The 26,846-nt window shown below is 53.4% G+C and overlaps 1 protein-coding gene across 1 annotated transcript in view; it reads left to right on the plus strand.

Moving 5' to 3' along the window:
- st6galnac3 (ST6 (alpha-N-acetyl-neuraminyl-2,3-beta-galactosyl-1,3)-N-acetylgalactosaminide alpha-2,6-sialyltransferase 3) overlaps nucleotides 1-26,846 on the plus strand; it is a 248,920-nt gene that overhangs the window by 19,830 nt on the left and 202,244 nt on the right. Inside the window, exon 2 of the mRNA XM_041208599.1 lies at nucleotides 9,843-10,049. Within this exon, the coding sequence (XP_041064533.1) occupies nucleotides 9,843-10,049 (207 nt within the window). The remainder of the gene's footprint in view (nucleotides 1-9,842; nucleotides 10,050-26,846) is intronic.

Genomic DNA, 26,846 nt, shown 5'->3' on the forward strand with positions numbered 1-26,846 from the left:
ACTCTGCACATTATGGGTCCCATCAACTTCATTCTGAACCTGTACCTCGCTAACAAGGTCTGACTGAAGCCTAAAGCAAACTTTCCAGAACCTCTGCAGCTGCCTCTATGTGTTGGAGTGTTGCCAACTCACACCCCAGCTAAGTGATCGAGCCAGAGATTGAGATGGGAACATCTGCAAATTCCCTGAGGACAGTCTCGCTGACTACACACTCGTGCGCGCACACACACACACACTCGCACACACAAACACACAAAATCTGCTCTGCCATATCCTAGTGTGTATTATTTTTATTATTCTTTTATTAAATTTTTTGGTGTGATGCAAGTTTTTTATTTGCTTTTCCACACCCTACTTGCACTAAGCACTAAACAATGCTTTTTTTTATTCTCAAATAGGATGTGGGCATTACTGGCAAGGTCAGCATTTGTTGCCCATCCTTAATTTCCCTTGACTGATAGGCTTGCTAGGGCATTCAAGAGTCAACCACATTACCGTGAGACTGGAGTTGCATGTAGGCCTGCAGATTTCCTTCCTTAAAGGACATTAGTGAATTGACGGGTTTTTTTTTATAACAATCCATTATAGTTTCATGGTCACCATTACTGAGACTACCTTTTAATTCCAGATTATTAATTAAATTTAAACTGCACCAGCTGCTGTGGTGGGACTTGAACCCATGGCCCCAGAGCATTACTCTCAGCCTCTGGGTCACTAGCCCAGTGACATTACCACTACATTACTGTGTCCCTGTTAGCTGCTCGAGTAGGAGGAAGGATGGGAAGTTGGGTGCTGTGTTTTACCACTGAAAAGAATTTGGATCAGGAGTTAATTTAAATGTTAGGGGGATGGGGGAATGTTGAAATTGAGATTGAGTGATAAAGGGTGAGAGGAAATTGCCAGCACCTTTTACACAGGAGGCCAACGATTTGCTGCCCCCATCTCATCATCTTCCTAATCCTCTCTTCTTCCTTTCTCCCTACTCCAAGTACATCTCATCCCCCACCAGTTATCCCATCCTACATCACTATCCCACTCCAATTTCAATCCCTATTCCATTGCCTATCTCACCACCCCTACCCTACCTCTTCACCCAATCCTACCTCATCCCACCGTCTATCACACAGTCCTTTCCCATCTCCTATCTTTTTACTTCATCTGCGTTTGAGTCTGGCAACAGATCCTTTGTCTCTTCAAATGGATGCCTCGCCCGTCTGACTGTTCATTTTCTCTTACGCTGAAATGTAATAATAGAGAATAATGTTATTGATGACAGCATTCAGGGTGGGGGTTGAAGAAAGAAATAAGAGGACAGGATGATACATCTTGCAGGACTTGGTAAATACCCTCTCCAAGACTTCATAAGCTTCCACTCGAATTGCACTGACCCTTAATCATGAGAGATGAATTGTAGCTAAACAGCATATCCCATGGTTAATAAAACAGAATGTAGGACATTAAGTAAAGTGAAGAATTCCTCTTCTGTTTTTCCGTTTTCATTACCGCTCTCGCTCATGGAATCTCAGGGTGCTGACGGAAACCATTTGGTGAAACGTGTCTGTGCTGACTCTTTGAAAGTGCTGTCCAATTAGTCCCACTCTCCCGGTCCTTCTGCCATAGCCCTGCATATCCTTCATTTTCCAATAGATTTCTTTTAGCAAACACTTTACTGTGTTTATTTTCTCTCCTCGTTTCTGAGTGCGGTGCCTTCTGTAGCTTCAAAAGCTTTCGCGATTTGCAATCAAATCCTGAGCGTGTTCCTTTGCGAGCGCTGATTCCCCAGTTGAACAGCCGGTGCAGCATTGCTTTTCAGTCTGGTGGGACCGCTGAGGTTACCCTACCCATTCTCTCCCGTATGACTGCCTACTTGCTGTCACCACAGCAACGTGAACACGAGCACGAGAATTTTAGGAGCAGGAATAGGCCAATTGATAACATCGTGGCTGATCTAGTTGTGAGCTCAAATTCATTTTCCTGTCTGAGCACCCCACCCCCCACCCCACCCACCCCAGCCTCCAGACTCCCTTGTCGATCAAAAATCTATTTCATTCAGCCTTGAACATGTTCAATGACCCAGCCTCCACTGCTCTCTGTGAAAGAGAATTTCAAAGACTCATGACTCTCTGAGAGAAAACATTCCTTCTCATCTCCATATTAAACAGGAGATCCCTAATTTTTAAAATGAGTCCCCGAGTTTCAGACTCTCAAACAGAGGGAAACATCCTCCCAACATCCAACCAGTCAAGACCCTCAGGATCTTATATGGAGCACAGCATCGCGATTGCTGTTGTGAATTTGGGAAAGGCAGTAGCCAATTCATGCACAACAAGATCCCACAAACAGTAAAGAGATCATGTCAGGGTAATTTGATTTCTAGTGATGTTTATTGAGGGGTAAATGTTGTTCAGGGAGAGGTCACCTGCTGTTTTTCAAAATAGTAACATGGGAACTTTTGCAACCACTTGAGTGGGCAGATAGATTTGACGTGAACCCAAAAGATGTGACTCCAACAGTGCAGCATTCCCTTGGTGGTGCAATGAAGCATCAGCCTAGACTGTGTGCTTAAGCCTATGGAGTGGGACTTGAGTCCACATCACTGACTCAGAGGCGACAGTGCTACCAATTAAACCAAGGCTGACCCACTAAAGAACAGAGCACTGGATGAAGAAGCTATGCTTCACCAAGGGTGAAATGATAGGCTTGTGCCACTTGTTCTAAGATACCCTGCAGGCATCCTGCAAGGCTAGTACAGCACTGGCTCTTTCAGTAAAGCTCACTGCAATTCTGATCTTTCTTTTGCTTCTGGCTGTTACAGGGAACATCAGTAACATCAGTCAATGTTTTGAGTTTCCTGTGTGAACATTGGTCAGGGAAAGGTTGCAAGAGTACAAAGGTGTTATCATCAAGAGAGACAGCAATGACACCAGACCTTGCCTGTTCGGTATGTGTTTCTGTTATGCAGAAGGACTATAGTCCTATTCTATTGCTAGAATTTAGGACACAGTAAATATTCGATCCAACTATGCCTGTTTTTACTCCACACAAGCCTCCTCCACTCTATTTACTTCAACTCACCCTATCAGCATGTCCTTCTGTTTCTTGCTACCTCAGAGACTTAACATTTCACTTTGCAGCTACAACTTGGTAGTTTCAGCTGAAGCTCAGTGGTGACTTTCTTACTTGAAGGTTATAGGCTCAAGTCCCCAGAAACATGAACACATAACCTAGACCTATACTCGAGCACTCCTTGGGTACAGCACTGATGCAGGTGTTCCCTTTCCTATATTAGAGCAGTGCCTATACTTCAAAAGACTTATATAAAATACTTCATTAGCTGTAAAGTGCTTTGGGATATCTTGTAGATTGTATACAACTGCCATTCCTCCTTGTTTCATGAGACCCTGAGTGCACTGAGAAACCTCAGAGCAGCAATCACTGTCAGTAACTGCTATTTTGTTGTGTGGGTGGAGTCTAGACAGACGTTTTGGGGATTGTCTATTCGCCCAAAGCATGCTGCTCAAGGCTGTAGTTTCTCAAAACCATTTCTCCTTACTTACAGTAAGTATTTACATTTGGACCTCTACACGAGATTGGTGCTTCTCCTCCTTTCAGATCTCTTCTATTTCTCTGTAATATGACACCATTATTACATCAGCATCATATATGCTCCTGCTGTTAATCCTTTGCTCTACATCTCCCCCTCCGCCGTTTTTAATCTCATTGTATTTACACCCTCCTACATCTCCCCCGAAAGTCTTAGACTTTACCAATCCCCCGATCTCATTCTGATTTTTTTTGAGGTCGAGGATATTCCGCACTCTCCCTTCTGTCGGTGTGTGATTTTCTCCTGGGTGGCTGTAGAGCTTGTCACAAGCCTTTCTCCTTCTTTAGGATCTGAGTAATAAGCCCAAGTTTCGATTGGCTTTCTCTCCAAGGATACTAAGGTCCTGCTGTTTCTCCTTATGATACCCTGATCTGTCTCAATGCTGTATGACCTTGGTTGTGGAGTTTTTTTTTTCAATCATTGTGCAATCTTTCTGTTAGTCTCAGACCTATATTCTCTTCTCGGACCTCAGCATTGGTAACTTCTGTGCTTTGTTGCCTGTGATTAAACTTCCAAGCCTGGTTGCTTCTCTGTTGGTCATCACATCGTTTTACTGTCTTGTGGTTGTTCATGGTGATATTGGGATTAAGTCTTTTTGCTAGAGATGGAAGCTGAATTCTCAATCTCCTACCCATTAGTAACTCTGATGGTGAGAAACCATTTTGTAGTGGGGAGATTCGATAACTCAGAAGAGCTAGATTAAGGTCTTTGTTTTTGTTCAATAAATCTTTGACAGTTCATATCCCTCTCTCTGCTTCTCTATTCGCTTGAGGATAGTGAGGTGAGCTGGTTACATGAATGAGGCCATATTCCTTTGCAAAATTGTGGAATAACTTATTAACAAATTGCGGCTCAATGTCGGACATTACGGTGTCCAGGATGCCGTGTGTTACATAAATTCTCTCGAGGGATTGGATGATCGCTTCTGCTTTGATACTATGCAACCTGTTTACTTCAACACATCGTGAGTTGCAATCAATGACAATAAAGAATGTTTCCCCTCTAAGTTCAAATAAGTCCATTCCTGTGCACTCCCACGGCCTGGATGGAAAAGTAAAAGGTAATAATGTTTTTCTTTTGTTCTTGGCTGTTTACGGTATGAGTGAGACCGGGAGTTAGACATGAGTGAGACAGGGAGGTGGTGGTATTGTCACTGGGCTAGTATTCCAGAGACCCAGGGGAATGCTCTCGGGACCCAGGGTTCAAATCCTACCACGGCAGCTGGTGAAATTTGGATTCAATAAAAATCTGGAATTAAAAGTTTGATGATGACCACAAAGCCATTGTTAAAAAACCCATCAGGTTCACTAATGTCCTTTAGGGAAGGCAATCTGCTGTCCTTACCTGGTCTGGTTTACATGTGACTCCAGACCCACAGCAATATCGCTGACTCTTAATTGCCCTTGTTCAGAGGGTATTTAGTGAATAAATGCTGGCCTAGCCAGTGACCCCCACATTCAATGCATGTTTAAAAAATCATTTTTTCTACAGAGTGAGTAGTGAACAACCACCTGACTGATTGCTATGCATTCGCCCAACATTTTGCTATTTCTAGATGGCCTTGCTGAAGTCTTTGAAGAATATCAAGCCAAAGTGTTCTTGGTATTACTATTCTCTTGTTGAAGACTAGTAAGTCGTCAATGACAGTGAGGTGCTTGAGCTGTTCACAGTACTGCCATAGTATCAGATTACTGGGGATATAGTCTGGCCATCCTTTCCAACATTATTCTTGGACTTGGGGACATTCTTCATCTTGTTCCTGGGCTTGTTTTATTTCCTGAAACTTCTTTACAGTAGCTGGTAAGTGCTGAGTGATTAAGGATGTTTATGCTTCAACCTCCCCGATGAAGTGTAAATCTTCTTGTTTGGTTCCTTCTGATGGTATTTATGACAGTGTGTCTGTCATTGTTTGTCAATTCCCTTGCACATACTCTGTGATGGAGTCATATCCCATCAGTCTTAATCTGAACTGCTGGATTCTGGGCAGTATCTTTGCAATTTCTTTCATGGTGACTACTGGCTTATGGTCTGTTTTAATTTTGAAACTCAATCCCATAACATAGTCTGAAAATTTTTTGCATGCCAGTGTTTCTGCCAATGCCTCTTTTTCTATCATGGCATATCGTTGTTCTGTTTCTATGCTTGCCGTTCTTCTGCACTTGAGAAAAAAACTGCCCTCAGGCCTGTAGATGATGCATCTGCTTGGTCTTTAATTTCACTAGCCCTGTAAACAATTTTGGAAATTCATTTCCAAATTACTGTTGTAGTTCTCATCAGCAACTTCATCCACTTTATAGATTAATTTCAGTTTTCAGCAGGCCTTTTCTGATTAGACAGCACTCTTGATTTTGAAAGACGTAGAGGGGTTCAAGGAGTTCTTGGTCTTTATATTTCAGCTTTGCCAAGTGTTGAACTTTGACTTTTGAATTTGTCCCACTAGGACCTTGTAATTTGATCGATGAGGGTTACAATGTAATCTGTTTGAGTCATTTGACTTCATCTGATAAAACAGAAACCCCTGCTCCTGTATCTAGTTTAAACTCTTGTGGGGTTTTCATCCACTTTGCGTTTAATACTCCAATACTTGTTTTCAGTATCATTTACCTCCCCCAGGAGGGTTAGTTCCTTTGCTTGTGGTTCTTCCACTTCTAGTATATGGCTCTGTTTTAAAAATTTCTCCCTCTTTTTACAGCTTTTCTGAGTGATAAACAGCTGAGAAGTAGCCTATTTTTCCCACAGTCGTGGCACTCTGCATCCCCGTTCCCCCCACTGGACATTCTTCTCATTTCTGTGGTTGTTCCTGCCACACCGAAGACATTTCAAAATGGGGGTTGACGCGCTTTTCTCCATTTTGGTAGGATTAGGCTTTGGTGTGCTTTCTCTGTTATGGCCTAAAAACTAAATGGTCTCACTCAAACTTCTCCATGTGGCCTCTCCTTCCCCACGAATAAATGCCCAATTCTGCTTCCGGGGTTCTGCTTATCTCACAAGCTGCACCTCTTTCACTGGTGTTAAATCCTCTTTGTCTATAAGAGATCTGATAATGCTTCATCTAGAACCCTGACTATGATTCTGTCATGAATCGGCTCATCCTTTAAGGTTCCATAATCGCAGTTCCCTGAAAGCCTGCAGAGATTGTTGATGAACGAATCCATGCTTTCGCCTGGTCTTTGCTTTCCTTTATTAAATTTAACCCTCTCTATTACTAAATTACGATGGATGCTGAACTAAGAGTAGGACTTCTTTATAAAATGTTGAAGCCTCATCAATCCCCTACCTTGATATTATGTCATCAGTGCTAGATTCTACTGCATAAAGTGGTGTACTGACCTGGTCTTTTTAATATTTTTTGTGTAATCCTGAAGCAGTTCTGTACCCTGTGAGCCTTTTTCTCCATCTTCCCCAGTTGTGAACCTGTTGCGAACCTTCTGCACTCTGAAATGGCTCTGGGAGTGATAGTATGGATTCTATACTTCTGCTGAACCCTGGAATCGTTTCTGCTCCTGTGCTGCTGTTTGCTGTTTCAGGCCTGTACTCACTGCTGTCCGGTCTCCAGATCAGTGTCTCAGCTTGTATCTGTTGCTCCCGCAATGTTCTGACATCTTAGCGAGTTTTAAATTTTTTTATTTGCTTTTGTCCTTCCTTCAAGGATCTCTTTTCTTGCCAGCCCTGAAGCTTCTTTTTAAGGTCTGCTGGGTCTCCTACTCGCTGCCACCACATTTTGTTGTGTAGTTGGAGTCTAGATGGGGATTTTGGGGATTGTTTATGTTCCCAAAGTATGTTGCTCGAGTCTATAGTTTCTCAAAACCATTCCTCTTTATTTAGAGCAAGCATTTACACATTTTGTCCCCGACACAAGGTTGGGGCTTCTCCTTCTTACAGGTCTCTCTTACTTCTCTGTCATGTGATATGACATCATTATTACATCAGCATCATGTAGGCTTTTGATGTTAACCCTTTACTCCGCAACTACATAACTTAGTTCAACAAAAATCATCCCGTAATTGAGGTGGAGTGTTGTACAATACTGAGCATGTGCCAGCGGGTGTGTAGGGAAATGAAATGATGAGCAAAAAGATCAAAAGGTTTCCACCATTTTGTTTTGCAGCTACTGTGTGTCCTTGGAAGTGATAAAAAAAATAAGAGTTTGTTCCTTTGGTGACAAGTGTCTAGCTATTCTTGAGGATACCAATGCAATGCAGTCAATCCTATTAATTTAACCTGATAGCCAATTTGTGCACAGCCAGCTCCCACAAGCAGCAATGACAAGACAATCTGTTTTTAGTGCTGCTGATTGATGGATAAATATTGGCCAAGATACTGGGGACACCTCCCCTGCTCTTCTTCAAATAGACGCTTGATGTCTTTTATGTCCACTGGAGAAGGTAGATGGGGCTTTGGTTTTATGGCTGCCCTGAAAATCTGCACTTCCGATACTGCAGCACTCCCGCAGTAGCACACAACTGGAAAAACAGGCCCAGTGATCTAATGTAATACTTGTTAAAAGTTGAATAGGAAGAAGAAAGGGCTTTCCCAAGGATGAGAACAAATAAGTCAAATGGGCACCTTCACCATTGTGTTCTACACTTTAACTCCTGTAAATTGATGATTTTTCAATAATGATACCCAGGTTTAAAGGGTTAAGTTATTAAAACAGGCTGTATAGACCAGGCTTGAATTCACCTGAATATGGATTAAAGGGCGATCTAATTGAGGTGTATAAAACAGTTAAGGTGTCAGCTGTGGCCCAGTTGGTAACTCGATCACCTCTTGAGTCAGAAGGTTTTGGATTCAGGCCCCACTCCAGGGCTTGAGCACAAAAATCAAGGCTGACACTTGAGCGCAGGACTGAGGGAGTGCCGCACTGTCGGAGTTGCAGTCTTTTGGATGAGATGTTAAACTGAGGACAGTCTGCTCTCCCTGGTGGATGTAAAAGATTGCTTGGCACTATTCTGAAGAAGAGCGGGTGAGTTATCCCAGAGTCCTGGTCAATATTTATCCCTCAATCAATATCACTAGAACAGATTATCACACTGATGTTTGTGGGAACTTGCTGTGTGCATATTGGCTACCGCGTTTCTACAACAGCGACTACACTTCACCAGTAAAGTGCTTTGAGGTGTCCAGTAGTCATAAAAGGTGCTATATAAGTGTAACTTTGTATTTTAAGGATTGCATAGGGCAATTCGAAACTATTTCCTCTGGTTGGGGAGCCCAGAATGAGAGGGCATAACCTTAAAACTCAAGCTTTGCGGTGATGTCAAGAAGCATTTCTTCATACAAAGGGCAGTGGAAATCTGGAACTCCCACCCACAAAAATGCTGCTGAGGCTGGAGCTTGGATTCTCCTGCTGGGCTGAGAAACAGAAATTGGGACTGTTTCTGGTCCCAAATCTGCCCCCAGAAAGAAACGACCGCTCACTGGGATTTTCACTGTGGGCCCCCTCATTTAGCTTGAAGACAGCTTTGACGAACAATTAAGGCCGGTGGGCCGGCTCCCAAGGCCGGAGAGCCAACCAGAGGCCTTGCAGCTTGAGAGGCGCAGCAGGCTGCAGTAGTCGATAAGTAACTGAGAGGGTGCTTCATCATGGAAGTGCCCCCTCTCCAACCTTCTTAACTGATTAATTGATAAAGAGCTTCATCAGCCAGGTCACCATCGTGGAGGGAACCCTGTAACTGCTCTCGCACCGAGGCAGGCAGGGAGGCTGTCTAGGCCTGCTGGGTGCCTGACTCCGGTTTGATCAGGGATGGCCACTTTGTCCATGTTAGTCCATCCAAGTGACGCTTAAAGGGTTCGAACTTTTCCTAGCCTCTATAAACTGGCCCAATCGGTGGGGAAAACTGGAGGTTGCCTGGAAAATTTTCCTCTAATTGGACTTAATCAGGCCCTTAACAAGCCTAATCGGCTACCCACCATGTGCCCAGCATTGGGACTGATATTCAGCATCACCTGCCTCTGATCCGAGCTTAGTCGGGGGGGCCTGAAAATTGGCCCTTGGGCTGAGTTCAGAACTGCAATTGGTAGATCTTTATTAGGTAAGGGTTTGTGAAATCAAGGTGGGTAAATTGAGTTAAGATACAGATCAGCCATGATCTAAATGAATGGCGGAACAGGTCCGAGGGGCTGAAAGGCCTTCTCCAGCTTCCTATATTCTAGTTTTGTAAAGATATTTCATCCTTTTGGCAGTTTGTCCAGACTAACAAGTATTTTCCTGTTTCTCTTTCCCGCCCCTTGCCAGAGGAAACTGAATCTCGTGCTGTGTTTGATTCTTGTGGTCTCGCTCTTTGTGGCTGCGGTCCGCTACACATACGACAACTCTTCGCTTCTCCTCCAGCCTCACCTAGGCCACGGTGCAATTCTCAACAGAACAAGGGTTTTCACCCACCCCAGCAAGGCCCAGCAGCCCCGAGAGCTCCCTGGCTACATCAGCGTCACAACGTTACAGGTAAACAGTTAAGCACTGTGTCAAAGTGGGGAAATCAATCCTTGTCACTCCACTCAGTCTTGCAGGGAACTCAAAACTACTGCTTGTGTACACGTCAATAGGATAATTATGAACAGTGAAGGCCACCTTGTCCATGTTAGTCCATCCAAGTGATGCTTAAAGGGTTTGAACTTTTCCTAGCCTCTATAAAGGCTAGGGTGTCAGCTGCAGTGGAATTCTTGCCTCTGAACCAGAACATCCTGGGTCCAAAGCCAACTTGAGCACATGATATAGGCTGACACTCCAGTGCAGTACTGAAGCAGTGCTACACAGTTGGAGGTGCCGTTTTTCAAATGAGGCGCTAAGCTGAAGGCCCATCTGCCCCCTCAGGTAGATGTAAAGGATCATGTGGCACTATGTCAAAGAACAGCAGGAGAGTTCTCCTTGATGTCCTGACCAATGTTTAAAGTCGCTTAGTGAATACAAATTCTTTCCCTCTCTCTTTCTTTTTCATTCATTCATTCCTTTCCACATCCTATTGAGTCTTAGAGGATTCCAATGTATTTTCCGCCATTATTCCATGTGGGGTAAACTCCAAGGGCTGCATTTGCCATCATGGTCTCTGCACCCCCGACTCCCCTGACCCCACCGACCCACCATCCCCAATCAAAGGGCAGTGGGGTTGTCTGTCCACAACCCCGACAGCTGCCCCATGGCAATTTACCACAGTGTTAATTGCTTTAATGTGAGACTTCTGTCCCCTCTCTGGTGACAAGTCCCGCCTCAGAGAGCCTTCGGCCAATCAGATGGCTGGCAGCTCTGTAGTCCTGGTAGCGCCAGCCAGGAATGGTGTCCATTGCTGGGACTACAGGTGGTCCCACCGAGCCGAGGAGCCCAGGTAAGCCTGGGGTTGGGGGTCTCGGCAAAGGGAGTGAGGGAGGTGGGGGGGGGTTGGGTTCAAGAGGCAGGGGAGGGGAGGGGAATGACTTTCGGGAAGGGGTTCCTCAGATGGGTACAGGGGATCCACAAAGGTGGATCTCCCCTTTGCCTGACAACAGTCTGCACAGCTAAAGCTACCGGGCCCCTCTTATAGTGTGGGCCCCTGCCCACTGTGGGTAAAATACTGATGGGTCACCCAGTGCCTCCACTACCCCTTGTTAAAAGTCCAGGTAGGCCGGGGGCTGGCGTGTAGGCCGCAGCAAGGCCACCCGCTGGATTTTACATGACCCCCCCCACCTTCAAACCTACCTAGAAGGAATGTAAAATCCAGCCCCTACTATTGATCACTGATATCCGTCTTAAATTTACCTTTATTAGTTTGAGCCTGTGTCCATTTTACATCTGCAGTATTTAAATTAAAATGATTTTCTAGACTGATCTTGCTACCCCCTTGACCATCTTATTATAAGCTCACATCTCCACTGCCTCCTTCTGTGGGAAGATCTGCGTTTCTGGAGCACCTTTCACAATCTCAGGCTTTACAATGAAGTACTTTAGAAGTGAGGTCACTGTTGTAAGGTAGGAGACACAGCAGCCAATTTGTGCACAGCAAGCTCCCACAAACAGCCATGTGATAATGACCAGATCATCTGCATTTCGGTGTTGATTAAGGGAGAAAGATGGGCTGGAACATCACAAGAACTCTCCCGCTCTGATTTGAAATAATCCTGTGGGATTGTTTACCTGAAATGGCAGGCAGGGCCTTGGTTTAATGTTTTAGCCAAAAGACAGCAGCCCAACAGTGCAGCACTCCTTCAGTACTGCACTGGAGTGTTAGCCTAAATTATTGTGCTGGAGTTTCTGGAGGGGGTGCAGAGGAGATTCACCAGGATGTTGCCTGGGATGAAACATTTAAGTTATGAAGAGAGGTTGGATAGACTTGGGTTGTTTTCATTGGAGCAGAGAAGACTGAGGGGGCAACCTGATCCAGGTGTACAAGATTATGAGGGACATGGACAGGGTGGATAGGGAGCAGCTGTTCCCCTTAGTTAAAGGGTCAGTCACGAGGGGGCATAAGTTCAAGGTGAGGGGCAGGATGTTTAGGGGGGATGTGAGGAAAACCCTTTTTACCCAGAGGGTGGTGACGGTCTGGAATGCGCTGCCTGGGAGGGTGGTGAAGGCGGGTTGCCTCACATCCTTTAAAAAGTACCTGGATGAGCACTTGGCATGTCATAACATTCAAGGCTATGGGCCAAGTGCTGGTAAATGGGATTAGGGAGGTCGGTCAGGTGTTTCTCACGTGCCGGTGCAGACTAAATGGGCCGAAGGATATCTTCTGCACTGTGTGATTCTGTGAAGTGGGACGTGTACTCACAACCTCTGGTGCGAGCGCTCCCAACGACTGATTTGAAACAATGAGGGGAATTTTATGGAGGCGGTGTGGGTCTCGGCCAGTGGCTGGAGAAACAGTGAGAGACCTGCGCTGCTTCCACTGGAGAGGCCTGCCTGTCTTACATGCCAATCAGGCAGCTGAGAGGTCACGGGGTGTGGGGGGGTGGGGGGCCTTCCACGGGATCAAGATCCCAGGGGAGGGGTATCCCGCCTACCAAGGGCTGTTGGCCAATCAAAAGCTGGCAGCCCTTTTGCTCAGCAGCACCACAGGAAAGGCGGAGGCTGCTGTCGGAATGACACCCACCAGAGGCCCAGGATCAGGGAGCAACCCAGGCCCGAGTTAAGTGGTGGTGGTGGAGGGGGTTTTGTGCGGTGGGGTTTCATGGGAGGGTGGTACAGGGGGTCAGCAGCAAGGGCACAGGATGGCTCTTAGCGACCACCCCACCCGCCCCCCCACCACCCCCCTCCCCAATTCTGAGCCTCTCAATCAGGTACTGAATGCCTTTGAACAATGGACCAGCCCCTCCTCAGGAGACCCACACTTGTTTGTGTGCCGTGCTCTCCCCGTGTGGTGACAGGCCTGCCTGCCGCTGGGTTCACAGCAGCGGCAGCGGGCAGAGGCCTGTACTTTAATCGGGGCGAAGGCAGGGAGGTGGTGGGGCCCTCACCCACCACCCTCCTGACCTTTTAGGCCCTCCCCATCTCCAAACTTGCGGCAAGCATAAAATAGTGCCCACTGTCTTTCTCGTGAAACTATTTGAGAGACGAATGTTGGCCCGGACTCCTCTTCCAACCGTGCCGTGATCTTTGATCATGCCAATTTGAATGGACAGGTTTATCATGAACAGAGGGACATAAGGACAGAACACACACTTCTCACCCCATTCCTCGCTGAGCTCCTTCTGCTGCCTTTTTCCATCGACTTGGCTTCAGTTCAGCAGAGCACCACAAAGCATATTGCATGCGAGCTCTGGTTTACAAAATATGTTGAGAGCAATCCTTTCAGATTGGCTCAGTCAGTTTAAAAAAAAAATTACCAGATTAGTTCACCCTGCTGAACGTCTTGAGTGGGAATCAAACATTTTTTAATGAGGCAGTGCAGCCATTGGCAGCTCACTCTGAGCCTGGCCCACTCCAGTAATCAGATAGTATTAGTAAATTATACTCTTTTTCAGGCGCATGTGTTTTCTGAAAGTGCATGCTGCACCGATGGAACAACAAGGCTCTCAGTTGAAGCAAATCATGAATAACAGGAGCTGGCACAGTAAATCAAGCCAATTGGACTTTGGTGCACGTTAAGATTTGAAAGCAATCAATAACACGAGAAGCTAAATCTGATCCAATCAATGTTATCATTACAGGGGAAGAAAGGACTTGCGTTTTCATAGCACCTTTCACAAGCTCAGGACACCCGTTTGCAGCTAATGAAGTACTTGCAAAGTGTAGTCACAGTTATAATGTAGGGAATGTGGCAGCTGATTTGTGCACAGCAAGATCCCACAAAGCAGCAATGAGATAAAGACCAGGTAATCTGTTTTAGTGATATTGGTACTGGGATAAACATGAACCAGGTCCAATAGAGCAATGGGATCCTTTACAGGTCCACCTGAGAAGGCAGACAGGGACTTGGTTTAATGTTTCATCTGAAAGATGATGCTTCTGAAAGTGTCGCACACCTTAATTACTGCACAGGAATATCAGTTCACACTCGAATTACTGAGGGACTTAGCACAGACCTACCTCACCTGACAGCACTAATATGCTCAGTTGCGTGAAATTGGCCCTAATATGAGTCAAAGCCAACAACAATTTGTCTTGTAATTGACCATAACTTGAAGAGAGCCATCTCAAAGCTGGCACCTTGAGGGTGCTGGTGGTGGAGCAGTCGACATCTTCTTTCATATGGGCTCCAGCAACAAAAGCTGTCATCACAGTTTTAATGTCAAGTTCTCTAACCAGTCCAATGCCCTGCTGAAGAGCAAGTGTAACTCCAGTACGTCGCCCTCAAACTTGAGGAGGGGGAAACACGTTACTATGCGCTCCAGCGTTTGGTCAGGGTTTCTGCAGATGCAGCCAGGAGAGATTTTGAGGTGCCATTTACGAACATCTTACTAACATGTGGGGGCTAGTGCTAAAATTGGGAGAGCTGTCTCACAGACTAGTCAAGTAACAGCCTGACATAGTCATACTCACAGAATCATACCTTACAGATCATGTCCCAGACGCCACCTTCACCATCCCTGGGTATGTCCTGTCCCACTGGCAGGACAGACCCAGCAGAGGCGGTGGCACAGTGGTGTACGGTTGGGAGGACATTGCCCTGAGTCGTCAACATCGACTCCGGACCCCAGGAAGTCTCATGGCATCAGGTTTAACATGGGCAAGGAAACCTCCTGCTGATTACCACGTACCATCCCCTCTCAGCTGATGAATCAGTGCTCCTCCATGTTGAACGCCACTTGAAGGAAGCACTGAGGGTGACAAGGGTGCGGAATACACTCTGGGTGGGGGATTTCAATGTCCATCACCAAGGTTTGGTAGCACCATTACTGACCGAGCTGGCCAAGTCCTAAAGGACATAACTGCTAGACTGGGTCTGCAGCAGGTGGTGAGGGAAAAACATACTTGACCTCATCCTCACCAACCTGCCTGCCACAGATGCATCTGTCCATGACAGCAATGGTAAGAGTGACCACCGAAGAGTCCTTGTGGAGATGAAGTCCTGTCTTCACATTGAAGATGCCCCAGAATTGTACTCAACTACAATCTGTAACCTCATGGCCCGGCATATCCATTACTCTACCATCACCACCAAACCAAGGGATCACCCCTGGTTCAATGAAGAGTGCAGAAGGACATGCCATGAGCAGCACTAGGCATACCTAAAAATGAGGTGAAACTGTAAAACAGGACTACTTCTGTGCCAAACAGCATAAGCAGCAAGTGATAGACAGAGCTAAGTGATCCCACAACCAATGGATCAGATCTAAGCTCTGCAGTCTTGCCACATCCAGTTGTGAATGGTGGCAGATGATTAACTAGTTCACTGAAGGAGGAGGCTCTACAAATATCCCCATCCTCAGTGATGAGGGTGCCCAGCACATCAGTGCAAAAGATAAGGCTGAAGCATTTGCAACAATCTTCAGCCAGAAGTGCCAAGTGGATGATCCATCTCAGCCTCCTCCAGAGGTCCCTGGCATCACAGATGCCAGCCTTCAGCCAATTCAATTCACTCCACGTGATATCAAGAAACAACTGAAGGCACTGGATACTGCAAAGTCTATGGACCCTGACAATATTCCGGCAATAGTACTGAAGAGTTGAGCTCCAGAACTTGCCACTCGCTTAGTCAACCTGTTCCAGTACAGCTCCAAAACTGGCATCTATCTGGCAATGTGGAGAATTGCCCAGGTATGTCCTATACACAATAAGCAGGACAGATCCAACCAGGCCGATTACCGCCCCATCAGTCTATTCTCAATAATCTGTAAAGTGATGGAAGGGGCCATCAACTGTGCTATCAAGCAGCACTTGCTTAGCAACAAACTGCTCAATGATGCCCAGTTTGGGTTCTGCCAGGGCCACTCAGCCCCTAACCTCATTACAGCCTTGGTTCAATCATGGACAAAAGAGCTGAAATCCTGAGGTGAGGTGAGAGTGACTGCCCTTGACATCAAGGCAGCATTTGACCGGGTGTGGCATCAAGGAGCCCTAGCAAAACTGGAGTGAAAACTCTCTGCTGGTTGGAGTCATATTTATCACAAAGGAAGATGGTTGTGGTTGTTGGAGATCAATCATCTCAGCTCCAGGATATCACTGCAGGAGGTCCTCAGGGTAGTGTCCTCGGCCCAACCATCTTCAGCTGCTTCATCAACAACCTCCTTCCATCATAAGGGCAGAAGTGGGGATGTTCGCTGATGATTGGACAATGTTCAGCACTATTTGCACCTCCTCAGATACTGAAGCAGTCCATGTCCAAATGCAGCAAGACCTGGACAATATCCGGGCCTGGGCTGACAACTGGCAAGTAACATTCACGCCACACAAAGTGTCGGACAATGACCATCTCCAACAAGAGAGAATTTAACCATTACCCTTTGTCATTCAATGGCAAGTGTCACAATGGTGAACACCAGAGCGGCATTATGACCATCGAGCAAGTGGAGCATTGAGCAGCTGGTGTACAGCTGCTGCAGGTAATGGAGTGCTTCGATGGTCTTTGTGGTGGGGGTGCAGTGGTGGGCAAAAGAAGACAGGGGGGAGGGGCACAAAGAGGTGGGTCAGATGGGAAGTCAAAAGGGGCAGGTGGAGTGACTGAAGTTTTGCGGACGTCTTGGATTGGTGCAGTGGTGGGGGGGTGGGGGGGGGGGGCGGGTGCAGGTGGAGAAGGGGATTGTGAGGGGGGGGTTGGAGAAGGGGATTGTGAGGGGGGTGGCGAAGGGGATTGTGGGGGGGGGTGGAGAAGGGGATTGTGGGGGGGAGTGGGGAAGGGGATTGTGGGGGGGTGGTGGAGAAGGGGATTGTGGGGGGGGGGTGGAGAAGGGGATTGTGGGGGGGGGTGGAGAAGGGGATTGTGAGGGGGAGTGGAGTAGGGGATTGTGAGGGGGGGTGGTGGAGTAGGGGATTGTGAGGGGGAGTGGAGTAGGGGATTGTGAGGGGGGGTGGTGGAGTAGGGGATTGTGAGGGGGAGTGGAGTAGGGGACTGTGGTTGGGGGACAGGTGGAGAAGGGGGTTGTGAGGGGGGTTGCAGGGGGAGAAGGGGATTGTAGGGAGGTGGAGAAGTGTTTTGTGAGGGGGGGGAAGGTTTTGTGAGGGAGGGGAGAAGGGTTTTGTGAGGGGGGGCTGCAGGTGGAGACAGGGATTGTGAGGGCGTTGGAGAAGGGGACTGTGAGGGGGGTGGAGAAGGGGACTGTGAGGGGGGTGGAGAAGGGGACTGTGAGGGGGGTTGGTGGAGAAGGGGACTGTGAGGGGGGTGGAGAAGGGGACTGTGAGGGGGGGTGGAGAAGGGGACTGTGAGGGGGGGTGGAGAAGGGGACTGTGAGGGGGGGATGGAGAAGGGGACTGTGAGGGGGGTGGAGAAGGGGACTGTGAGGGGGGTTGGTGGAGAAGGGGACTGTGAGTAGGGGGGTGGAGAAGGGGACTGTGAGGAGGGGTGGAGAAGGGGACTGTGAGGAGGGGGGTGGAGAAGGGGACTGTGAGGGGGGGAGTGGAGAAGGGGACTGTGAGGGGGGGTGGTGGAGAAGGGGACTGTGAGTAGGGGGGTGGAGAAGGGGACTGTGAGGGGGGGTGGAGAAGGGGACTGTGAGGGGGGTTGGTGGAGAAGGGGACTGTGAGGGGGGGTGGAGAAGGGGACTGTGAGGGGGGGTGGTGGAGAAGGGGACTGTGAGGGGGGGTGGTGGAGAAGGGGACTGTGAGGGGGGGGTGGAGAAGGGGACTGTGAGTAGGGGGGTGGAGAAGGGGACTGTGAGTAGGGGGGTGGAGAAGGGGACTGTGAGTAGGGGGGTGGAGAAGGGGACTGTGATGGGGGTGGAGAAGGGGACTGTGAGTAGGGGGGTGGAGAAGGGGACTGTGAGTAGGGGGGTGGAGAAGGGGACTGTGAGTAGGGGGGTGGAGAAGGGGACTGTGAGGGGGGGTGGTGGAGAAGGGGACTGTGAGGAGGGGTGGAGAAGGGGACTGTGAGGGGGGGTGGTGGAGAAGGGGACTGTGAGGGGGGTGGAGAAGGGGACTGTGAGGGGGTTGGTGGAGAAGGGGACTGTGAGGGGGGTGGAGAAGGGGACTGTGAGGGGGGTGGAGAAGGGGACTGTGAGGGGGGGTGGAGAAGGGGACTGTGAGGGGGTTGGTGGAGAAGGGGACTGTGAGTAGGGGGGTGGAGAAGGGACTGTGAGTAGGGGGGTGGAGAAGGGGACTGTGAGTAGGGGGGTGGAGAAGGGGACTGTGAGTAGGGGGGTGGAGAAGGGGACTGTGAGTAGGGGGGTGGAGAAGGGGACTGTGAGTAGGGGGGTGGAGAAGGGGACTGTGAGTAGGGGGTTGGAGAAGGGGACTGTGAGTAGGGGGGTGGAGAAGGGGACTGTGAGTAGGGGGGTGGAGAAGGGGACTGTGAGGAGGTGGGTGGAGAAGGGGACTGTGAGGAGGTGGGTGGAGAAGGGGACTGTGAGTAGGGGGGTGGAGAAGGGGACTGTGAGGGGGGGGTGGAGAAGGGGACTGTGAGTAGGGGGGGTGGAGAAGGGGACTGTGAGTAGGGGGGTGGAGAAGGGGACTGTGAGTAGGGGGGTGGAGAAGGGGACTGTGATGGGGGTGGAGAAGGGGACTGTGAGGGGGGTGGAGAAGGGGACTGTGAGTAGGGGGGTGGAGAAGGGGACTGTGAGTAGGGGGGTGGAGAAGGGGACTGTGAGTAGGGGGGTGGAGAAGGGGACTGTGAGTAGGGGGGTGGAGAAGGGGACTGTGAGTAGGGGGGTGGAGAAGGGGACTGTGAGTAGGGGGGTGGAGAAGGGGACTGTGAGTAGGGGGGTGGAGAAGGGGACTGTGAGTAGGGGGGTGGAGAAGGGGACTGTGAGGGGGGGGTGGTGGAGAAGGGGACTGTGAGGAGGGTGGAGAAGGGGACTGTGAGGGGGGTGGAGAAGGGGACTGTGAGGGGGGGTGGAGAAGGGGACTGTGAGTAGGGGGGTGGAGAAGGGGACTGTGAGTAGGGGGGTGGAGAAGGGGACTGTGAGGGGGGGTGGTGGAGAAGGGGACTGTGAGGAGGGTGGAGAAGGGGACTGTGAGGGGTGGTGGAGAAGGGGACTGTGAGGGGGGTGGAGAAGGGGACTGTGAGGGGGGTGGAGAAGGGGACTGTGAGGGGGGGTGGAGAAGGGGACTGTGAGGGGGGGTGGAGAAGGGGACTGTGAGGAGGGGTGGAGAAGGGGACTGTGAGGGGGGTGGAGAAGGGGACTGTGAGGGGGGGAGTGGAGAAGGGGACTGTGAGGGGGGGTGGAGAAGGGGACTGTGAGGGGGGGAGTGGAGAAGGGGACTGTGAGGGGGGGTGGAGAAGGGGACTGTGAGGGGGGGTGGAGAAGGGGACTGTGAGGGGGGGTGGAGAAGGGGACTGTGAGGAGGGGTGGAGAAGGGGACTGTGAGGGGGTTGGTGGAGAAGGGGACTGTGAGGGGGGGTGGAGAAGGGGACTGTGAGGGGGGTGGAGAAGGGGACTGTGAGGGGGGTGGAGAAGGGGACTGTGAGGGGGGTGGAGAAGGGGACTGTGAGGGGGGTGGAGAAGGGGACTGTGAGGGGGGTGGAGAAGGGGACTGTGAGGGGGGTGGAGAAGGGGACTGTGAGTAGGGGGGTGGAGAAGGGGACTGTGAGGGGGGGGGTGGAGAAGGGGACTGTGAGGAGGGGGGTGGAGAAGGGGACTGTGAGGAGGGGGGTGGAGAAGGGGACTGTGAGGGGGGGTGGAGAAGGGGACTGTGAGGGGGGGTGGAAAAGGGGACTGTGAGGGGGGTGGAGAAGGGGACTGTGAGGAGGGGTGGAGAAGGGGACTGTGAGTAGGGGGGTGGAGAAGGGGACTGTGAGGGGGGGTGGAGAAGGGGATTGTGAGGGGTGGTGGAGAAGGGGACTGTGAGGAGGTTGGTGGAGAAGGGGACTGTGAGGGGGGTGGAGAAGGGGACTGTGAGGGGGGGTGGAGAAGGGGACTGTGAGGAGGTTGGTGGAGAAGGGGACTGTGAGGGGGGGTGGAGAAGGGGACTGTGAGGGGGGGTGGAGAAGGGGACTGTGAGGGGGGGTGGAGAAGGGGACTGTGAGTAGGGGGGTGGAGAAGGGGACTGTGAGGAGTGGGGTGGTGGAGAAGGGGACTGTGAGGGGGGTGGAGAAGGGGACTGTGAGGGGGGGTGGAGAAGGGGACTGTGAGGGGGGTGGAGAAGGGGACTGTGAGGGGGGGTGGAGAAGGGGATTGTGAGGGGTGGTGGAGAAGGGGATTGTGAGGGGGGGTGGAGAAGGGGACTGTGAGGAGGTTGGTGGAGAAGGGGACTGTGAGGGGGGGTGGAGAAGGGGACTGTGAGGGGGGTGGAGAAGGGGACTGTGAGGGGGGGTGGAGAAGGGGACTGTGAGGGGGGGTGGAGAAGGGGACTGTGAGTAGGGGGGTGGAGAAGGGGACTGTGAGTAGGGGGGTGGAGAAGGGGACTGTGAGGGGGGGTGGAGAAGGGGACTGTGAGTAGGGGGGTGGAGAAGGGGACTGTGAGTAGGGGGGTGGAGAAGGGGACTGTGAGGAGGGGGGTGGAGAAGGGGACTGTGAGGAGGTTGGTGGAGAAGGGGACTGTGAGGGGGGGTGGAGAAGGGGACTGTGAGGAGGGGGGTGGAGAAGGGGACTGTGAGGAGGTTGGTGGAGAAGGGGACTGTGAGGGGGGGTGGAGAAGGGGACTGTGAGGGGGGGTGGTGGAGAAGGGGACTGTGAGGGGGGGGTGGAGAAGGGGACTGTGAGGGGGGGAGTGGAGAAGGGGACTGTGAGGGGGGGATGGAGAAGGGGACTGTGAGGAGGTTGGTGGAGAAGGGGACTGTGAGGGGGGGTGGAGAAGGGGACTGTGAGGAGGGGGGTGGAGAAGGGGACTGTGAGGGGGGGTGGAGAAGGGGACTGTGAGGGGGGGTGGAGAAGGGGACTGTGAGGGGGGGTGGAGAAGGGGACTGTGAGGGGGGGTGGAGAAGGGGACTGTGAGGGGGGGGTGGTGGAGAAGGGGACTGTGAGTAGGGGGGTGGAGAAGGGGACTGTGAGGAGGGGGGTGGAGAAGGGGACTGTGAGGGGGGGTGGAGAAGGGGACTGTGAGGGGGGGTGGAGAAGGGGACTGTGAGGGGGGGGTGGTGGAGAAGGGGACTGTGAGTAGGGGGGTGGAGAAGGGGACTGTGAGGGGGGGATGGAGAAGGGGACTGTGAGGGGGGGTGGAGAAGGGGACTGTGAGTAGGGGGGTGGAGAAGGGGACTGTGAGGGGGGGTAGAGAAGGGGACTGTGAGGGGGGGTGGAGAAGGGGACTGTGAGTAGGTGGGTGGAGAAGGGGACTGTGAGGGGGGGTGGTGGAGAAGGGGACTGTGAGTAGGGGGGTGGAGAAGGGGACTGTGAGGGGGGTGGAGAAGGGGACTGTGAGGGGGGTGGAGAAGGGGACTGTGAGGGGGGTGGAGAAGGGGACTGTGAGGGGGGGTGGAGAAGGGGACTGTGAGGGGGGTGGAGAAGGGGACTGTGAGTAGGTGGGTGGAGAAGGGGACTGTGAGTAGGTGGGTGGAGAAGGGGACTGTGAGGGGGGGTGGTGGAGAAGGGGACTGTGAGTAGGGGGGTGGAGAAGGGGACTGTGAGGGGGGGTGGAGAAGGGGACTGTGAGGGGGGTGGAGAAGGGGACTGTGAGGGGGGGGTGGAAAAGGGGACTGTGAGGGGCGGTGGAGAAGGGGACTGTGAGTAGGGGGGTGGAGAAGGGGACTGTGAGTAGGGGGGTGGAGAAGGGGACTGTGAGGGGGGGTGGAGAAGGGGACTGTGAGGGGGGGTGGAGAAGGGGACTGTGAGGGGGGTGGAGAAGGGGACTGTGAGGGGGGGTGGAGAAGGGGACTGTGAGGGGGGTGGAGAAGGGGACTGTGAGTAGGTGGGTGGAGAAGGGGACTGTGAGTAGGTGGGTGGAGAAGGGGACTGTGAGGGGGGGTGGTGGAGAAGGGGACTGTGAGTAGGGGGGGTGGAGAAGGGGACTGTGAGGGGGGGTGGAGAAGGGGACTGTGAGGGGGGTGGAGAAGGGGACTGTGAGGGGGGGTGGAGAAGGGGACTGTGAGGGGGGGTGGAGAAGGGGACTGTGAGGGGGGGTGGTGGAGAAGGGGACTGTGAGGGGGGTTGGTGGAGAAGGGGACTGTGAGGGGGGTTGGTGGAGAAGGGGACTGTGAGGGGGGTGGAGAAGGGGACTGTGAGGGGGGGTGGAGAAGGGGACTGTGAGGAGGGTGGAGAAGGGGACTGTGAGGGGGGATGGAGAAGGGGACTGTGAGGGGGGTTGGTGGAGAAGGGGACTGTGAGGGGGGTGGAGAAGGGGACTGTGAGGGGGGGTGGAGAAGGGGACTGTGAGGAGGGTGGAGAAGGGGACTGTGAGGGGGGATGGAGAAGGGGACTGTGAGGGGGGGTGGAGAAGGGGACTGTGAGGAGGGGGGTGGAGAAGGGGACTGTGAGGAGGGGTGGAGAAGGGGACTGTGAGGAGGGGTGGAGAAGGGGACTGTGAGTAGGGGGGTGGAGAAGGGGACTGTGAGTAGGGGGGTGGAGAAGGGGACTGTGAGGGGGGGTGGAGAAGGGGACTGTGAGGGGGGGTGGAGAAGGGGACTGTGAGGGGGGGTGGAGAAGGGGACTGTGAGGGGGGTGGAGAAGGGGACTGTGAGGAGGGGTGGAGAAGGGGACTGTGAGGGGGGGTGGAGAAGGGGACTGTGAGGGTTGGTGGAGAAGGGGACTGTGAGGGGGTTGGTGGAGAAGGGGACTGTGAGGGGGGGTGGAGAAGGGGACTGTGAGGAGGGGTGGAGAAGGGGACTGTGAGTAGGGGGGTGGAGAAGGGGACTGTGAGTAGGGGGGTGGAGAAGGGGACTGTGAGGGGGGGTGGAGAAGGGGACTGTCAGGGGGGGTGGTGGAGAAGGGGACTGTGAGTAGGGGGGTGGAGAAGGGGACTGTGAGGGGTTGGAGAAGGGGACTGTGAGTAGGGGGGTGGAGAAGGGGACTGTGAGTAGGGGGGTGGAGAAGGGGACTGTGAGTAGGGGGGTGGAGAAGGGGACTGTGAGGGGGGGTGGAGAAGGGGACTGTGAGGGGGGGTGGTGGAGAAGGGGACTGTGAGTAGGGGGGTGGAGAAGGGGACTGTGAGGGGGGGTGGAGAAGGGGACTGTGAGTAGGGGGGTGGAGAAGGGGACTGTGAGGGGGGGTGGAGAAGGGGACTGTGAGTAGGGGGGTGGAGAAGGGGACTGTGAGTAGGGGGGTGGAGAAGGGGACTGTGAGGGGGGGTGGAGAAGGGGACTGTGAGGGGGGGTGGAGAAGGGGACTGTGAGGGGGGGTGGTGGAGAAGGGGACTGTGAGTAGGGGGGTGGAGAAGGGGACTGTGAGGGGGGGTGGAGAAGGGGACTGTGAGGGGGGGTGGAGAAGGGGACTGTGAGGGGGGGTGGAGAAGGGGACTGTGAGGGGGGGTGGAGAAGGGGACTGTGAGGGGGGGTGGAGAAGGGGACTGTGAGGGGGGGTGGAGAAGGGGACTGTGAGGGGGGGTGGAGAAGGGGACTGTGAGGGGGGGTGGAGAAGGGGACTGTGAGGGGGGGTGGTGGAGAAGGGGACTGTGAGGGGGGGTGGTGGAGAAGGGGACTGTGAGGGGGGGTGGTGGAGAAGGGGACTGTGAGGGGGGTGGAGAAGGGGACTGTGAGGGGTTGGTGGAGAAGGGGACTGTGAGGGGGGGTGGAGAAGGGGACTGTGAGGGGGGGTGGAGAAGGGGACTGTGAGGGGGGTGGAGAAGGGGACTGTGAGGGGGGGTGGAGAAGGGGACTGTGAGGGGGGGGTGGTGGAGAAGGGGACTGTGAGGGGGGGTGGAGAAGGGGACTGTGAGTAGGGGGGTGGAGAAGGGGACTGTGAGGAGGGGTGGAGAAGGGGACTGTGAGTAGGGGGGTGGAGAAGGGGACTGTGAGTAGGGGGGTGGAGAAGGGGACTGTGAGGGGGGTGGAGAAGGGGACTGTGAGTAGGGGGGTGGAGAAGGGGACTGTGAGGAGGGGTGGAGAAGGGGACTGTGAGGAGGTGGGTGGAGAAGGGGACTGTGAGGAGGTGGGTGGAGAAGGGGACTGTGAGGGGGGTGGAGAAGGGGACTGTGAGTAGGGGGGTGGAGAAGGGGACTGTGAGGTGGGTGGAGAAGGGGACTGTGAGGGGGGTGGAGAAGGGGACTGTGAGTAGGGGGGTGGAGAAGGGGACTGTGAGGGGGGTGGAGAAGGGGACTGTGAGTAGGGGGGTGGAGAAGGGGACTGTGAGGGGGGGTGGAGAAGGGGACTGTGAGTAGGGGGGTGGAGAAGGGGACTGTGAGGGGGGGTGGAGAAGGGGACTGTGAGTAGGGGGGTGGAGAAGGGGACTGTGAGGAGGGGTGGAGAAGGGGACTGTGAGGAGGGGTGGAGAAGGGGACTGTGAGGGGGGGTGGAGAAGGGGACTGTGAGGGGGGGTGGAGAAGGGGACTGTGAGGGGGGGGTGGAGAAGGGGACTGTGAGGGTGGTGGAGAAGGGGACTGTGAGGGGGGTTGGTGGAGAAGGGGACTGTGAGGGGGGTTGGTGGAGAAGGGGACTGTGAGGGGGGATGGAGAAGGGGACTGTGAGGAGGGGTGGAGAAGGGGACTGTGAGTAGGTGGGTGGAGAAGGGGACTGTGAGGGGGGTGGAGAAGGGGACTGTGAGGGGGGTGGAGAAGGGGACTGTGAGGAGGGGTGGTGGAGAAGGGGACTGTGAGGGGGGTGGAGAAGGGGACTGTGAGGGGGGTGGAGAAGGGGACTGTGAGGAGGGGGGTGGAGAAGGGGACTGTGAGGGGGGGTGGAGAAGGGGACTGTGAGGGGGGGTGGAGAAGGGGACTGTGAGGGTGGTGGAGAAGGGGACTGTGAGGGGGGGGTGGAGAAGGGGACTGTGAGGGGGGGTGGAGAAGGGGACTGTGAGGGGGGGTGGAGAAGGGGACTGTGAGTAGGGGGGTGGAGAAGGGGACTGTGAGGAGGGGTGGAGAAGGGGACTGTGAGGGGGGGTGGAGAAGGGGACTGTGAGGGGGGGTGGAGAAGGGGACTGTGAGGAGGGGTGGAGAAGGGGACTGTGAGGGGTGGTGGAGAAGGGGACTGTGAGGGGGGGTGGAGAAGGGGACTGTGAGGGGGGTGGAGAAGGGGACTGTGAGGAGGGGGGTGGAGAAGGGGACTGTGAGGGGGGTGGAGAAGGGGACTGTGAGGGGGGTGGAGAAGGGGACTGTGAGGAGGGGGGTGGAGAAGGGGACTGTGAGGGGGGTGGAGAAGGGGACTGTGAGGAGGGGGGTGGAGAAGGGGACTGTGAGGGGGGGTGGAGAAGGGGACTGTGAGTAGGGGGGTGGAGAAGGGGACTGTGAGTAGGGGGGTGGAGAAGGGGACTGTGAGGGGGGGTGGAGAAGGGGACTGTGAGGAGGGGGGTGGAGAAGGGGACTGTGAGGAGGGGGGTGGAGAAGGGGACTGTGAGGAGGGGGGTGGAGAAGGGGACTGTGAGGGGGGTGGAGAAGGGGACTGTGAGGGGGTTGGTGGAGAAGGGGACTGTGAGTAGGGGGGTGGAGAAGGGGACTGTGAGTAGGGGGGTGGAGAAGGGGACTGTGAGTAGGGGGGTGGAGAAGGGGACTGTGAGTAGGGGGGTGGAGAAGGGGACTGTGAGGGGGGGTGGAGAAGGGGACTGTGAGGGGGGGTGGTGGAGAAGGGGACTGTGAGGGGGGGTGGAGAAGGGGACTGTGAGTAGGTGGGTGGAGAAGGGGACTGTGAGGAGGTGGGTGGAGAAGGGGACTGTGAGGGGGGGTGGTGGAGAAGGGGACTGTGAGTAGGGGGGTGGAGAAGGGGACTGTGAGGGGGGGTGGAGAAGGGGACTGTGAGGGGGGGTGGAGAAGGGGACTGTGAGTAGGTGGGTGGAGAAGGGGACTGTGAGGAGGGGTGGAGAAGGGGACTGTGAGGAGGGGGGTGGAGAAGGGGACTGTGAGGGGGGGTGGAGAAGGGGACTGTGAGGAGGGGTGGAGAAGGGGACTGTGAGTAGGGGGGTGGAGAAGGGGACTGTGAGGGGGGGTGGAGAAGGGGACTGTGAGTAGGGGGGTGGAGAAGGGGACTGTGAGGGGTGGTGGAGAAGGGGACTGTGAGGGGGGTGGAGAAGGGGACTGTGAGGGGGGGTGGAGAAGGGGACTGTGAGGAGGGGGGGTGGAGAAGGGGACTGTGAGGGGGGGTGGAGAAGGGGACTGTGAGGAGGGGGATGGAGAAGGGGACTGTGAGGGGGGGTGGAGAAGGGGACTGTGAGGAGGGGGATGGAGATGGGGACTGTGAGGGGGGGTGGAGAAGGGGACTGTGAGGAGGGGGATGGAGAAGGGGACTGTGAGGGGGGTGGAGAAGGGGACTGTGAGGAGGGTGGAGAAGGGGACTGTGAGGAGGTGGGTGGAGAAGGGGACTGTGAGGGGGGTGGAGAAGGGGACTGTGAGGAGGGTGGAGAAGGGGACTGTGAGGGGGGGTGGAGAAGGGACTGTGAGGGGGGGGTGGAGAAGGGGACTGTGAGGGGGGGTGGAGAAGGGGACTGTGGGGGGTGGTGGAGAAGGGGACTGTGAGGGGGGGTGGAGAAGGGGACTGTGAGGAGGGGTGGAGAAGGGGACTGTGAGGGGGGTGGTGGAGAAGGGGACTGTGAGGGGGGGGTGGAGAAGGGGACTGTGAGGGGGGGTGGAGAAGGGGACTGTGAGGGGGGTGGAGAAGGGGACTGTGAGGGGGGGTGGTGGAGAAGGGGACTGTGAGGGGTGGTGGAGAAGGGGACTGTGAGGGGTGGT

Source organism: Carcharodon carcharias, chromosome 16, assembly GCF_017639515.1.
Source record: "Carcharodon carcharias isolate sCarCar2 chromosome 16, sCarCar2.pri, whole genome shotgun sequence".
NCBI lineage: Eukaryota > Metazoa > Chordata > Chondrichthyes > Lamniformes > Lamnidae > Carcharodon > Carcharodon carcharias.